At 40.2% G+C, this 16948-nt stretch overlaps 1 protein-coding gene across 3 annotated transcripts in view; it reads right to left on the bottom strand.

Moving 5' to 3' along the window:
- Positions 1 to 1576: 1576 nt before the first annotated feature.
- Positions 1577 to 16948, bottom strand: part of LOC133408259 (sodium- and chloride-dependent GABA transporter 2-like) — a 35637-nt gene continuing 20265 nt past the window's right edge. For 2 of the 3 annotated variants that reach the window (XM_061686884.1, XM_061686885.1), the window contains 3 exons: positions 13720 to 13820; positions 8403 to 8573; positions 1577 to 3811 (listed from right to left, as the gene is read on the bottom strand). In XM_061686884.1, the coding sequence (XP_061542868.1) occupies positions 3662 to 3811; positions 8403 to 8573; positions 13720 to 13820 (422 nt within the window). In that variant the 3' untranslated portion in view covers positions 1577 to 3661. Of the gene's footprint in view, positions 3812 to 8402; positions 8574 to 13440; positions 13563 to 13719; positions 13821 to 16948 lie in introns of those variants that run through there. The other variant, XR_009769275.1, reaches the window with a different exon arrangement.

The raw sequence follows: 16948 nt of genomic DNA, 5'->3' as shown, positions 1-16948 counted from the left end.
TAAATCTCAAGGCACCACTGTATATTTATTTAATTACGGGAGTCTGACAATTACTGAATACGTACAAACAAATATATACCAGACCTATTAGGTCAGACATATTCTGTTTTGGAATGCTGGTTGACCTTCTATTTGGTTATATTTAGAAATTTTCCCCATAGAAAATAATATGCTCCAGGGTCAAACTGTTGCCAACATAAGACCTTTATTAACTGTAAAGCCTCAGGCAATGTTTTAAGTAACTTTTCAACATTCTTAACCATCACACAAGTATACAAAGAAGTTACAAAATAAATCTATTATATATAAAAATATATAGCGTTTAATAAAATGAGGTGAGTTTGCTGAAGGCGAGTGAACTTTAAAAAAAGAATGTTCCTACCTGTCATACAAGTGTAAAAAGAGGTTAACCACTGTATAGAAAAACTGACACGCAATAAATTGTGTACTCACCATTAACTCTGATGAGGCAGTGCATGATGCAGTGATGAATATTGCTGGGAGGTGAGTCTCTTCACATTAAGACTGCATTTTTAGTTTTTCTTATATTATTGATGTTTCAGCCATGTATTGTATTGCGCAACAATGACAGAGACAGGTACACAGTGGAACCTCGAAAGAACAGACTAAAGGCCTCTTTATACTCCCGCGGTCGCACTGCCAACAACGTCCGCATTGCATCACACGACCGTCGAATTGCTCCGCGCAGCACCTCTGCATAACTTGCCGCGCACCCGTCGAAAATAGTTGCTGTACGTCGAACGCCGCGGAGATCATCTTTCGTGATTGGTCCGTTTCAGCCACATGCTGTGATGACGTACCAGCGTGCCCATTGGTTCTACATACCATCTACGTCGCCGCCTTCTCGATCGATTTTGCATCATAATTAAATGTATCATTTGGTCATCTAGGTCCATTTGTTCTGTCACGGTCGCCATTGTTGTTGCTTTGTTCCTTGTTACTGAAAGGAAAGTAAAAACGGCTAACGGATATGGAAAAAAAAATGCAGAGGAAACTCCACCCACCAGTACTCATCATGGGTGAGTAGCTTACATGCGCCGCTAGGAATTAGTGTGCTTCCTAGTTCCAAATCAGTTGCCAGAGGCAAACTGCTTGACAAAAAAAAAAAAGAAAAATGTTACTGTACCAAAAATAGCATGTTGTATACCTGTGACTCGGAACCAATAGACTTTGTCAACGGCAGCCTAAGCGACTGTCTATTTTTGGACACATTGTCCAGTCCCGACGGTCGGTTTTATCCAATATCCGTTATATCGGGGTCCGTTTTATCGAGGTTCCACTGTATTCTACAATGCCACAAGTTCCATTTCTGGTTCAATGTATGGTCACCATCACGCTTGATCAGCATCATACACTTCTGTGATGACTTCACAAAATAACACACAAAAAAAACAAAGAAACAGTTAAACAAATAACTTCCATAGCTCCTCACTGAGATGAGTCTCATCACCCACGATGACGGTGCAACATCAGAGATTTTGTTCAACATTCAAATGCAGATTTTGTTCAACCTTTGTTACGTAGTAAAAATATGTAAAAGCTCACCGTCAACACAAATAATTTATAATTTAATCTAAGAACAAAACCCTACAGTATGTGTTAAATATTTCCTCCATATATTGCGTATTTAGATGATTTAACACCCTCTACTTGTCCTTGCTTACCACTTGTACATTGTAGTGCAGTCACATTTCAAATAGAGTAGTGGAACTTAGAGCAGTAACATGAAGCATGATTAGGAAAACTGAAATACTGTACATGGCGCAGATACCTAAGACTTGTTCTTATGTATTACATTACTGTTGTTGTTCTGTTTAAACAATCCGTTTAAAAAGATGAGTTTCAACACATAAAATACACGACTCACAAAAAGTTAGGGATGTTTGGCTTTTGGGTAAAGTTTCAGGTTAAATCTAAAATGCACCTTTATAGGTGAACTTTATTTCCCCTATTCGAACTGTTACTTGTTTCAATACTTTTTGCACAACTTGTGGTTCTCTAATAAAGAGCTGAATGGGAAAATTCACAACAGGTGTTCTATTTTCATTTCCGAGGACGTCCAGTCGTCCACATTCTATGCCTTTCTGTGACTCTTCCAGTCTCTCTGCATCTCTGCTGCAACCTGTTAATGACACTCTATAATGCCGTAACAGCCACAGCCACAAGTGTAGAGACGGTCAAATTAAGTTCACCTGTGAAGGTTATAGTGGCTTTTCGGTCCATCCTAAAATTTTACTCAAAAGCCGAATATCACATTTGGGAGTAGAATCTAGGTGTGGCTGTGTACAGTATATACGTATATAATTACAAGAACACTTTCATTTGATGTTTACACTTGATGTTTTACACTTTTTTTTCCTCCCAAATACACACATTGTGTTACATTTTTATTCTTGCAATACATTTCAACAACGTTTTTGGGAGCCACTCTGTAATCTTGCAATTAACTGTATTTATTTTTCAGCATTTAAGACATTTTTATGGACTAAATATCAAATGATTGGCGTAAGTGTTTCAACTGCAGCGTAGCAGTCCAAATCCTCTTACTCCACAACTTTTTTTTGTTTTATTGTGTGCACAACACGATTTTAATGATTTTAGTACTCTTAAACTCAGCAGGTGTAAACAGATGATAATAACATGTATGTATATTTATATGAGTATGAATATAACGTGTTTCTAACACAATGATCGTAACCATAATTTACATAGAGTGGACAAACAAACAAACAAAAGACAATGTAAATGTTAAAATAACAAAATAGAAGCATGTTTTAAGAAAAACTCAGTAACATTAGATGAGTTGTATTGCTGAGGGTAGCAAGAGAAATTGACACTTTTTAGTCAGTAAACATTTTTTAAAAGGCAGATATGTGGAGAATTGACAGGTTGGATTTATGACCATAATCAAAAGATGTACGTTTGAGTGATTCTTATACAACAAGTTACATTAAAATCTTGTTTTAACAAAGCCGCCAACGTTTTTGGTACCAAAAGTCGGAATTCATTTATGAAAACATGTCCATCAACTACTCCTTAAAACATGTGTATTAAGGGATTCAAATTCCAATCAGCTGATGTGGTCACTGCAAAATGTGCAAATTGTTGCACCCTCACAGCGAAAATTGGAAGTGATGACGCACTGGATAAACAAAACAGTCATTGAGGAGTTGACCATGTTCTCACAGGAATTTTGTTAATTGTCAAGTGAAATGGAAGGAGACACCATATTTTCTTTTTATTTCCTAAACTGCAATAAAAAAGGCAAAATATAGTGTTTTTCCTGCCAAATCAAGTCTACTAGAGTTTGCACAGGTCCACAAGAGCTTACACAGGCACACATGTTGCGGGACATATTCCTGTTAAAACATAATCATAGTGCTTTAATTTTGGTACAGTTTTCTTATAGGTTCTTATAAGAACTTTAGAGCAGCACCGCGGTGCTCGCAACTAGCGAAGGAAAATATTCCCGCCTGCTTCTTGGCATACTGACAAATGAAAATGATTTAAATTAACCATATCTATTTAAATGCAATAACCACTAAGTAATAAATGGAGACAAGTTGAGAGATGTCTCCTCCAGTGGCACAAGAACTTAAAACCACCCAGCTTCCAAAACGTTTTGAAAATGTTCATGGTCTCATACTTGCACCTCCATTTCAACTCCACCGCTTGCCTTGTACTCATTGGGAGCAGGAGCCAGAGTTTTGCTGGGGTTCAGTGGGTACTGCTCAGGTTGCTTTGCCGAGTCGTGGGGCTTGTTTTCCGGGCGACAAAGCTGTTTGAGATTCTGTGAAGACACGTCGACAAGAAACAGTCCGAAAGATGCGCAGGTAGGGTCAAGATAAACAAATCAGGCCTCTTCCGACTTTGGATACAAACTGGATAGGAATCAGTTATCTCATGCCAGCGTGTAAATCAAAACTAAGAGAAGCTCGACCGCTGCTGTCCCTGCATCCCCTGGTGCTCCTGGAATGATTAAATATATATCAGAAAGCGGGTGGATAGAATAAAATTTCCAGGCGTTCAGTTGGATACTGTAAATATAAACTGCATCGACACCCTGATGTTTTAAGCCTGAAAAATACATTATACATTTACAAAGCATACATTTTACATTTACAGAATGAGTGGGAAAGTGTCACTACAGACTAACTCAATGCTATGTAACATTGATTAATTCTTCCTCTTACATTTCCAACTCAAATCCAATTTAAACTGTTTTAGACGGCACAGCAACGTGGATCAGCAGAGCTGTTTAATTACTTTTCTTCATGACATGTCACATTTCACAGGCTTGTTGTTGCTATGAAGAATGTGTGTCAGCTGACTCTGGGCGAGAAGGAGGGGTGCGCCCTGAAATGTTCGCCAGTCAATCGTAGGATTAGTTATCATATTGTTCCTGTTTAGTATTTATATTTTTCATATTGGGCAAAAAACACTACACTCCAGCTGGAAATATGGGAGTGTAAATACGTTTGTACTTGGAATTTAAAATATATTTACAAAAAAAACTTTAAGTTGCATTTAACTTTACTTCATGCGGAATTTATTGTTATGCATGTGCAAATATTTTACAATGAAAGATTAAGTTTTTCTGGATGGTGCAGGCTGGACAAGAGCTGGGGATACAAGTGTGCATGTATTTGGGTCCCATTTGTCAGTAATTGCAGAAGGATCCGGCAAAACCTGGGTCCTACCTTTGTACAGAAGCTAGGTTTCTCGACAATTGTTTTATGAATCGTTCCGTGGTTTCTGACAACCAATTTCATACACATGCGCAAATTTACGTCGCGCTGCTGTTCGGCGAACCCTAATAATAGATCAGCGCAGTAAAATATCTTTTGTTCGGTCTTTCTATTTGATAGCTTTCTGGAAGTCGCTTACAACATACGGCGACGTATTATAAAAGCCAGGAACATATTATGCTGTTGTTTGACTACCGGCATAATTTGGTACACGTTCGAGCTGTTGTGTAATTAGTGAGTGTCAGGAAGCGTAGGTGAGCGTTATGGGCCAGGTGTGTCCCGCACCTTCGCCAGGCTTAATTCAAACTTAATTAAAATGCGGTGAACTGGCGTATATTATTTGAATGTTATATAAGAAAATTACATCAGTTTACTGCATTTTAATCATGTGCAACCAATATACATGATCAAAGTAAGGACGTTTTTCTTTTTTTTTTCCCCCCAGTGTAAGAGGAAAAGTGCTTAAGTCCACAAGAGAATGCATGCAGCAAGATGAGATCTGACAGGGAATGCCCACATTTGAGGGTTGCTCCACACAGTGTGTGAATCTGGCATGAGAAAAGCGCAGCAGCGCACCTTTTCTAACTCAGGCACACGGGAGAATATGCCCCTTAATGATTTACTTAACTCTATAGCAGAATCTGACTAATACAGTAAATGATGATGAGTGATAAGGATTTTCAGACAAGTTTAAACTGTCAGTGGAAGTGTTTTGTCCAAGCCGCTTGCCTGTAGGCAACAAATTCATAATGGCTCTCACCTGCAACTTCCCATTTTTAAGTTCGCCAAGCCTCTTTCAGTGCCTTTGCAAGGCATTTTGCCAAATAGCTGTATGCCTGCCTGGCTTTGGTTTTTGAAAGCTATGCTTACACAATGTTGGTCATTTTCTTTTCAAGTCTTGCTGTTTTCTCACAGTCTATCACAGCATCCTGGACGCATGACCCTGTCCTAGGATTTTTGAAACATGTTGCAAACATCAAATTAAAAATGAGTGAATATTTGCAAAAGAACTATATAGTCTAACAGTCTGAACATTAAATGTCTTGTCTTTGTAGTGTATTCAATTGAATATAGGTTTAAAATGATTTGCCAATCACTGTATTCGGTTTTTATTTACATTTTACACAACGTCCCAACTTCATTGGAATGGGGGTTTGTATGAAAATCAGATTAATCACACTTTTAAATTTTGATCAATCGTGATTAATCACAGGGGCCAAATACATCACACAAAGTACCACATTTTGTTTTGAGATGGTATTTTGAACTTGTTATGCTTTGATGAAAATAGAGTTCAAAAGTGCCATCGGGGTGACTTTTGAAGCAAAATTTGCCGCCGAGTACACCAGTCGGAGTCTCCTCACTTATTTTTGCACTCGCATAAGCAGTCAAAATGATTGATTAATCTGAGTTAATACATGATTAATGTGATATTTTGTGTGATTAATCATGAGGTAACGCTTTAACTTTGATATACTCAAGCTTCTATGCCTTCCCCTTTTCAGATTTGAAACTGTATTAAAAATGCAGACATGATACAGAAGAGGTCAACAACAGATGACAGATCGATGTTAAGAATAATAATTACATGTAGAATTTGCATGCAAATTTGGGTTTCCCCACTACCATGTTGCATAAAATCCTGTCAGCGCAGCACATTTTGGAATCCAGCAACAAAACTGTCAGCTTTGTCACTCCCGTGGTTATTAAATTCACACAAGATGGTAATGCAGGCTAAATTGGGGTGGAGAGGAGACACCACTCGGAGGTGGCTGGGATTTTAAGGCTATGTGTTACAAGTGGTGACATTAAGCAGAAGTCATATTCTCGTTCCATCTCCCAAAATATGTGTGATGCTAAACATTAGTTCATGTTAGGGACGTCTAAAAGAATCCAGTGCATGAGCTTGAAATACTCAGTGGAATTTAGGGGCGGCTATTTTTTTAGTAACTCATTTGAGTTTTGGTGCTTTGTTTTGTTCCTGGCGCTGTGCAGCTGTGGGACCAGAGCAGTGCAGGTTCTTTGGTTTAGTCGTCAAGCTTGACCACAAAAGGCTTGGTGGAGCTTTAATCATTCCTGTGTCACCAGTGATGGTAGTGCCAAACCAGGGGAGTGTGGGGTCATTTTTGGCCAGACTGCATGTTGCCAAGGTAACAACTGCGTGCTGCTCATCCTACGCAAACATTCGCAAAGGCAGGCTTGCAGACAGTTGGTCGTATGTAAAGACTAAGGAAGCCTGCTCGTTAACGTAGTGATTTCCAACTAGTATGTCACGAGAGATTATCCAATTCCACTTATTTGGTCCAAAAAAAAAACATTTATTTACTACAAATAATATATCTTTGTTTATCTCTCGCCGGCACGGTGGACGACTGGTTAGCACATCTGCCTCCCAGTTCTGAGGACTGTGGTTCAAATCCCGGTCCTGCCTGTGTTGAGTTTGCATGTTCTCCCCGTGCCTGGGTGGGTTTTCTCCGGGCACTCCGGTGTCCTCCCACATCCCAAAAACATGCGTGGTAGGTTGATTGAAGACTCTAAATTGCTAAATTTGTTTCTATGTGCCCTGCGATTGGCTGGCGACCGGTTCAGGGTGTACCCCGCCTCCCGCCTGAAGATAGCTGGGATAGGCTCCAGCACGTCCGTGACCGGCGTGAGCATAAGCGGTAAAGAAGATGGATGGATGGATGGATATTTATCTATCTATGCCAGCGACGTCTAGTGACAGGCATGAACAATTAAATTTGAATTAAATTCAACTGTGTATCCACCTGTTGACGTTCATAAAACAGAATCATAACTTTGTGTTCAACTAAACAGGCCCACATTTCAAAGTAAATCAGTGAGTAAATTGAGATGAGATCATCATCCATGCAGTATATTACATACTTTTGGTGACATTGTTGTTTGGTGGTGTGCCATGACATGTTTCTCATGTAAAATATATGCCTTGACTCACTAAAGGTTGGGAAACACTGGGTTAAGGTAATTAACTGCTATGAGTCCAGCATGTACAATAATTATTCACTGCATTGGGATCCATCGCAATGCTGAGTCTTCGTGTTAGATTCGCATGAGACAATCAGCAGTGTCATGAAGAAAAAGGTGAGGTGAGGTCGCAGACACACTTTGTGGCCTAGGCTGTTATTATAAGGTGGAGGTCAATGACAACAAACAGGTGATACAGTGCTTCATACATTCATTATGCAGTCCGTCCCTATTTGTTTGAGAGACCTGATCTTTCTCTTATATTTTCAATGAGCTCTCAAAAATCGTACTATTTCAAACAGGAATGAAGAATTTTCAAACTGACTTCACCTTTTCATACCCAAATTTGAGTTTAAAGGATTCAAGCATAATATTCATCCACTAAAACTATTTTTTTCTGTTTAGGAATGCAAGGTAATAACTATAATTTGAAACCTTAAAGGTCCCCTTTCATCAGAATCTTATATAAAGGTAGTAGAAAAGGAGAAATCAATCTGTGAAGCGTTGAAGATGATCGATTGTCTTTCATGAAGCTTAAAGTAACACAAATGCTATTGATAAGCTTTTTATGAGCCCCCTGATATCAAAATGACCACAGACCTAATAGTCCCCTTTTCACCTACTCTCTCAACTTTACCAAACGCATACCTGCCGTACTGTGCCTTTCATCTGTGTCACTTTAAAGAGGATCCAGAGAGGCACCAGCAGAACACAGAACAGTCCCAAGCACCAGCCCAGAGCGTAGGCCCAGGTTGGGTAGACGTAGGTTTTGTTGAATTTGAGAGGCTTGTACCTCACCAAGGAGAAGACGAAGGTACCCTAGCAAGTAAGAAAACAAAACAAAGATAAAAACCTTCAGACGTTCAGTTTGCATTCACCGTCACTCCAGTCATGATTAGTAGGACCTCAACGATTGCAGAAGGCTGGAAAGTTCCGTGGATTTTTTTTTAGAAACTTCCCTTAAGAGTTTTGTGATGATTATCAAAGGAAACGTGGAGACATCTAGTCCGACTACTGGGACACTTTGCATGGGAATCCATGATAATTGATCATTTCTACAAATTGGGAGTTACACCAACATAAAAATGGACATCTTGTTTTGTTATCAGCAATATGCATAAAAATTAATATTCGAAAATATATAATACATTATATTCTTTGACATTTTGATTTATTGGTTGATGAATTTAATATGGCATCAAATGTAAACAGTCGGCTATACGTCAGTAGTCATGATTATATTGCGGTATGTTTTTTTCCCGAAGTTTCCTTTATAGACAGACTATAGAATTCCCATGAAAAGTTTCCAAATTCCTGCTTTGTGCAACCATTGCCTCAATGAAGCACATTTATACATTTCTTTTTAGTACAGCATGTTTAGTTAGCATACCACAATAATAAGTAATTATCAGCACTGATTGGCACAGAATTTGCTTTACTGCACACCCATTGACTCTGAATAGATAATTTTGACAGCTGTTGTCTCACCGATCCTTATCATGTCCCGGGTATGGTTTGTCTGGGCTCTATTGTTGATGAGATCAAACTTTCTATCAATAGTCCAAGTAAGTGTTTATAATGCTGATCCCTTGTACAATCTGAAGCCATAAATGCACACATGAACAACCACACACATTTGCCGTAGCCTATCATAGAGCAATTAACTAAAATCTAAACTCAAGACACCACACAAAAAGGTAAAGCCAATCACAATTTTTAAGGAGTTGAGATAAATTGAAAGAAGAAATATTATACTGTACTGAAATACAGTACTATTAATAAAAAATACAAGGGGTTCTCAGTTTACAATAGTACTGACTAGGGAGGGAAAAAAATTCAATAACTCGGCTAAGTCAACTTCAAAAATAGGTTGACGCAGAATTTCAGCCTCGAAGCTCCGCCACGACTCCAAAAAAAGAAAACAGTTTTTTTTTTTTTTAAACTGAACCAGGTTTGCGCTGCTGGAACCAATATTTCAAACGGACATTTATTGCATAGGGAGGCAGTGTTGGGCCACTGATATAATTTGCCAAAAACGACAGAGGAGCATCTGTAAGTGATTTTTTTTAAGGACAATATTAGATGTGTAATGTACATATAACATGATGTATGAGTAAGCTGAATGGTAGTGTTTTTTGTTTTGTTTTGTTTTGTTTTGTTTTTTACCTAAAATGGTAATCGCTAGCGTGCTAATGCAAATCACGAATGCAAACCATGTAGCAAAGATTGATTTTGTTGTCTCAAATTCTGTACAGAGTTTTTACCATACACTCAGTAGCAACATACAGTATGCAGTTTAAGGATAGAAGTCCATCCTCATAAATGAGAATAAAATGCAATGTCCATCCATCCATTTTCTGAGCCGCTTCTCCTCACTAGGGTCGCGAGCGTGCTGGAGCCTATCCCAGCTGTCATCGGGCAGGAGGCGGGTTACACCCTGAACTGGTTGCCAGCCAATCGCAGGGCACACACAAACAAACAACCATCCGCACTCACATTCACACCTACGGGCAATTTAAAGTCTCCAATTAATGCATGTTTTTGGGATGTGGGAGGAAACCGGAGTGCCCGGAGAAAACCCACGCAGGCACGGGGAGAACATGCAAACTCCACACAGGTGGGGCCGGGGATTGAACCCGGGTCCTCAGAACTGTGAGGGTGACGCTCTAACCAGTCGTCCACCGTGCCGCCCAAAATGAAATGTTAGTAGTAAAATAAAAAAGAAAACGTAGATTTTTTTTTTTTTAGTGCGTCGGAGGGCTGTCGACTACTCGAGTACATGACAAAATACGAAATAATCACTTCATAGTAACCCTTAATGTTTCCATTAACTATTAATTTGTCATCAATTGTCTATATTATCAATCTGTAACAGATTTACCCAATTTACATAGCTTGTTTGGAAAAATGCTAAACTTTTTGTTTTTTTTGGCCTTTTGCAGGCTGGTTTGCTTAACATTTGATTATCTCTGCTTACATGACCAGCAATACTGTGCTGTTGTCTGCTCTTGAGTGGGCATGTTCAAGAGTAGCTCGGAGGAGTGTCTAGTGACAGGTTTAAAAAGGAATTTTTGTTCTTATGGCCACAGGCAATTGCATGTTTTTCCTTCCCTGTTACGGTGCTTCTGAGCGTAATTGTGTAAGTCGTTTTTTTAAATGTTATCAGAAAACACAAAAAAAAACAACAAATTCAACAAAAAGCAAGAGTCCCGTTGCCTTGATTCAACATATACGGATTACCATGACCTAGATGAGTGTGAATCTAGAGCGACAAAAAATAAAGTTTTGGCAAGCACATTGGCATTTTCATGATGGATAGACGGACAGATGAGGTGAGAATGGAATCCTCGTGGAACTTTATGTTCATGGATTATCTGCCCTGCGAACATGAAGAAGGTGAAAGTACCTTTAGAAAGGTGGAATCATGCACAGTAATACTTGTCAATTGCCCGGAGCAATAGTGAGTGTGGTAAGCAGGTGGTGGAGGAAAGTGTTACTTCTCTATCACATGTTATGTGATAGAGGAGTCTCCGCTACGTTGAAGGGAAAAACTTACAAGACAGTAAGTTAACGCCAGCCATGATGTGCAGTTTAAAGCCAGTGGCTCTGAAGAGACAACAAGAAGCAGAGCTTGATGAGGCAGAAATGAAAATAAAGGTTCTCTTTAAGAGTGAGCAGATTGGATAGGATTAGAAATGAGCTCGTCAGAGGGACATTCAAGGTTAGATGTTTTGGAGACAAAGTTAGAGACTAGACTTGATGGTTGGGACAAGTCCATAGGAGAGCTAGCGAGTACAGTATATTGGTAGAAGGACAATGAGGAGAGAACTGCCAGGCAAGAGAACTAGAGCTTCCTCTAAGAGAAGGATGATACTGTAGATGTAGTTAGGGAGGACATGCAGTCTTTTGGTGTTCGAGACGAGGATGCAGAAGACAGGCTTAGTTGAAAAAAGGATGATGCGCTGTGGCGACTCCTGTATAAGCCAAAAGGAAATGAAGAAAAAGACATTGGTATTTTATTGACACTGTGACGGTAAGTTAAAAATGACTTATGCAATTATGCTCTTAGGTAGATTTACAGCCTGGAAATGTTTTTCATACAAATTGTTACTGTAATAATTACTTTACGACTGTGTTAGCATAGGTTGGTGGCCTCACACTAATATGCTGCATTCAGTTGGGCTTGTGGAGCTTTGCTGAAACTACGGGGGAATATTGACCTCCAGTTTGCAACAAAAGTTTCAAAAGAAGGAATTGGCGAGATCCAAAGACAAAACAAGATGTGTAATGTTTGACCAATAGATGGGCCACAAGCAGCTGAGAGGATTCAGAACCGACACTGAATTAGGAACATTTTTGCTTGACAGGTAAGTTTATCATCTTTTGGGGATTTTTGATTGATTGTACTTTCCAAAAAATAAAACATCTTACTGAACACATTTAGGGCGCCATTTTCATAAACGCCGTAAATCCTGCACGCCGGGTGGTGCAACTGTATACCAGAGGCAGGTTAGTCCGTCCGGTGTTGGTAATGTCGTAGATGAGGGCAGCCCGGCGGACCTGGTGGGCAGGCTGCACCACTGTGGGAGCTTCATTCGTCGCCGATCAAAGTGGCTCCTCTCATTTCCTTTAAATGTGGCGTACCTGACAGTTTTGACGGAGACGTCTCTGTGCGGAAGAGGACGAGGCGTAATTGCAGCGATCCGTGCGTGAGTGGAGCATTGTCACTGCTCTGGCTAGTGTGGCAACAGACAAAGTGAGCGGGTCTACTGTACAGAATGAGCCGGTGATAACCGCTGGCGACTTAAATATGTCCACAGAGCTCAGTATCTGCCTGCCTGTGCCCTGATCAAATTAATCCAAAATCACATTAGACCAGTGGTCTAACCTGCGCCGAAAGTTAGACGAGGGGAGGCATAAAGTTACATTGACTTTCTGCCAATAGTCACTCCGCTAGGCGCATGTCCAAGGACACTCCCTCTGCTTCACCGGAACGCCCAGCTTGGCGAAGACTGATATGCGAAATTGGTAAACACGTGCAGAAAGCCTTGCGCTTGCATGCATATTCAGATCCACTGACATTTGCGCTCCACCGCAGATGCACTGTTTCAAAACTTGAGCCCTTACTGTTATAGTAACACTCTATTGGAATGAAGTCATGCTACCAACGTAGCAGCCGTGGTTAACGTCAGCTTGTTTACACTCCACGTTACGTACGGCGCACATCTTGTGCACGTCATGTTGGGTTGTGGCTTCGGTCAGAGACTTGAGGGGCGGGCTTAGTGAAATGAAGCGACATTCAAATCTTGTGAGCAGTTTTAACACTTCAAATTCCCCCTCTAGCTAATGTGCATTAATGATAGGCAACGCGTTCCAACTCCCAAATTCAGGTTATGTCACCGCCTAAGAACAGAATTCTGTTGTAAACCGAGGACCCCCTGTGCATTCATTTATTTTATTTTTTTTAGATATAATTTTCTGGGGTCAAAGGTTTTTATTCCAACATCACACACTGTCATGCTGGCCATCACATCAAAAGCAATTACCATTTATATCTTAATTTTCAACAATTATCACAATATACCACAAATGGCGTACAATAAGAGTTACATGATTCTTACCCACTTACAGTAGACAATAAAATATGTTTCTCAGTGTTCTCTGTGTTCCCGCCATCCTAACCCACCTGGCACTGACACCAGCACCTTTCTCAAATTCCTCACGTCACAAAGTTTAAATCCTTAATTTCTTCTCATGCACCTCTTCCTTGTTCCTCTTCTCATGTCATTTCAAGCATGTCATTTCAAGCTTGAGAGAAGAACAACAACAAGAAGCTTTGTGAGAAAACTCCAGACATAGATTACATGTATTGGATTTGTGAGTGTGACGTTAAGACATTTGCCATACGTGAATTCATTGCCTTTGTCATGGAAATGACTTGCACCTACCACATGATTGCACTCACCAGACAAACAGCAGGGGTAATGTAAAGCCAGCAAATCTTCATTAATGGCCATGGACGATACCCTATCATTTCTTCAATGTTGTCGTAGAGACGATCTGCACCTGTTTATCAAATAGAAAATGAAAAGTCTGTTTTGACGTACAAATTGGTAGAATTTAATAACTACATAAAAGTACATATATTTCAGACTTGTTAACGTCCCATCAAAATGTGCTTAAAAAGGAGTGCTTGCATCTGCTTGAGAGAAATAAATCTACAAGTTTGTATTTCTATTACTTACATTTACATAATATAACCAAAATCCAAGTTACTTCAAACTTCTAATTAGAATAATTCTACTACTGTAAACAGCCACAATAAAAAAAAAACATATTTTCGCTTGGAAATGAATTTTGTAATCTCGGTAAATGCAATAGTTTGATAGCGCTCTAGTATTGGATCTCAATGGTGTACCCAATTTAGTGCCAGCTGAGAGCATGTGTGTTGTTTTGCAGTATGACACTCTCTCCAGTGTGAAACCTAACAAAATATATTTCTGCTCCAAGCCTAAACCCCTCTGAGTTTTTACTAAATCCCTGTTAACAAAAGGGTAGAACAAAGTGTTACGTAATGAGCGCAAAGTCCTCCTTAGAATCTAATGGCCCCTCAACCTTGAATAAGCTTAACCAGGAGTGATGGGAAGAACAAAAAGAGGACAAAATATTTGGCAGATGAAGTGCGTAAGAACCGCGGGACTGATACTTATATAGAAGTCCATGCCAAGTTGTCTAAGCCAAGATACATTAAAGGAATGTGTGCAATGTAAAGGGTCTTAATGACCTATTCTAGTCAAGAGTTAACCAATTGTTTTTTTTATTTTTTTTTTAAATCAAGGATTATTGTAGTAGACAACTTCCAGCAACTTTCTCATTTTTGATCCTATTATATATATATATATATATATATATATATAGACAGAGGGATAGAGATGGGAAGGATGTGCACCAGGTTAGGGTGATTAAGGATAGAGATGGAAATATGTTGACTGGTGCCAGCAGTGTATTAGCTAGATGGAAAGAATACTTCGAGGAGTTGATGAATGGGGAAAATGAGAGAGAAGGGAGAGTAGAAGAAGTAAGTGTGGTGGACCAGGAAGCGGCCATGATTAGTAAGGGGGAAGTTAGAAAGGCATTAAAGAGAATGAAAAATGGAAAGGCAGTCGATCCTGATGACATTCCTGTGGAGGTATGGAAGCATCTAGGAGACGTGGCTGTGGAGTTTTTGACCAGCTTGTTCAATAGAATTCTAGCGCGCAAGAAGATGCCTGAAGAAGGGTGGAAAAGTGTGCTGGTGCCCATTTTTAAGAACAAGGGTGATGTGCAGAGCTGTGGGAACTATAGAGGAATAAAGTTGATGAGCCACACAATGAAGTTATGGGAAAGAGTAGTGGAAGCTAGACTCAGGACAGAAGTGAGTATTTGCGAGCAACAGTCTGGTTTCATGCCTAGAAAGAGTACCACAGATGGATTATTTGCCTTGAGGATGTCGATGGCAAAGTACAGCGAAGGTCAGAAGGAGCTACATTGTGTCTTTGTAGATCTAGAGAAAGCCTATGACAGAGTACCCAGAGAGGAACTGTGGTACTGCATGCGGAAGTCTTGAGTGGCAGAGAAGTATGTTAGAATAATACAGGACATGTACAAGGGCAGCAGAACAGCGGTGAGGTGTGCTGTAGGTGTGACAGACGAATTTAAGGTGGAGGTGGGACTGCATCAGGGATCAGCCCTGAGCCCCTTCCTGTTTGCAGTGGTGATGGATAGGCTGACAGATGAGGTTAGACTGGAATCCCCGTGGACCATGATGTTTGCAGACGACGTGATCTGCAGTGAAAGCAGGGAGCAGGTGGAAGAACAGTTAGGAAGATGGAGGCATGCACTGGAAAGCAGAGGAATGAAGATTAGCCGAAGTAAGACAGAATATATGTGCATGAATGAGAGGGGAGGTGGGGGAAGAGTGAGGCTACAGGGAGAAGAGATAGCAAGGGTGGAGGACTTTAAATACTTGGGGTCAACCGTCCAGAGCAATGGTGAGTGTGGTCAGGAAGTGAAGAAATGGGTCCAAGCAGGATGGAACGAGTGGAGGAAGGTGTCAGGTGTGTTATGTGACAGAAGAGTCTCTGCTTGGATGAAGGGCAACGTTTATAAAACAGTGGTGAGGCCAGCCATGATGTACGGATTAGAGACAGTGGCACTGAAGAGACAACAGGAAGCAGAGCTGGAGGTGGCGGAAATGAAGATGTTGAGGTTCGCTCTCGGCGTGACCTGGTTGGATAAAATTAGAAATGAGCTCATCAGAGGGACAGCCAAGGTTCGATGTTTTGGAGACAAAGTTAGAGAGAGCATACTTCGACGGTTTGGACACGTCCAGAGGAGAAATAGTGAGTATATTGGTAGAAGGATGATGAGGATGAAGCTGTCAGGCAAGAGAGCTAGAGGAAGACCAAAGAGAAGGTTGATGGATGTCATGAGGGGAGACATGAGGGCAGTTGGTGTTCGAGAGGAGAATCCAGGAGATAGGCTTACTTGGAAAAGGATGGCACGCTGTGGCGTCCCTAAAGGGACAAACCGAAACCGAGAGGAGAAAATAAATAAATATATATATATATATATATATATATATATATATTATATATATATATATATATATATATATATATATATATATATATTATATATATATATATATATATATATTGGAATTTGATCTTTTGTACCTAAAAAAATACATTTTTACGACGTTTTAACTAAAGTTTTAATGTGTCACAAATCTATTTGATTTGATGCATTGTACAGTATTTTCCAGCAGAGGGCAGCAGGCCCATCCACATCCATCCATTTTCTGTACCGCTTTATCCTCACAAGGGTCGCGGGCGTGATGGAGCCTATCCCAACTATCTGCCAGCGAGAGGCGGGGTACACCCTGAACTGGTCGCCAGCCAATCGCAGGGCACATAGAAACAAACAATCAGTCGCGCACACATTCGCACTTAAGGTCAATTTAGAGTCTTCAATCAACCTACCATGCATGTTTTAGGGATGTAGGAGGAAACCGGAGTGCCCGGAGAAACCCCACGCAGGCACGGGGAGAACATGCAAGCTCCACACAGGCGGGGCCGGGATTTGTCCTCAGAACTGTGAGGCAGATGTGCTAACCACTCAAAGTAAATCAATGTCTCTTTTTTCTATTAAGT

The sequence above is a fragment of the Phycodurus eques genome, chromosome 10, assembly GCF_024500275.1.
Source record: "Phycodurus eques isolate BA_2022a chromosome 10, UOR_Pequ_1.1, whole genome shotgun sequence".
Classification (NCBI taxonomy): Eukaryota; Metazoa; Chordata; class Actinopteri; order Syngnathiformes; family Syngnathidae; genus Phycodurus; species Phycodurus eques.
Note: the sequence above shows the minus strand (reverse complement) of the source record. Positions and strands in the feature narration are given on the sequence as shown.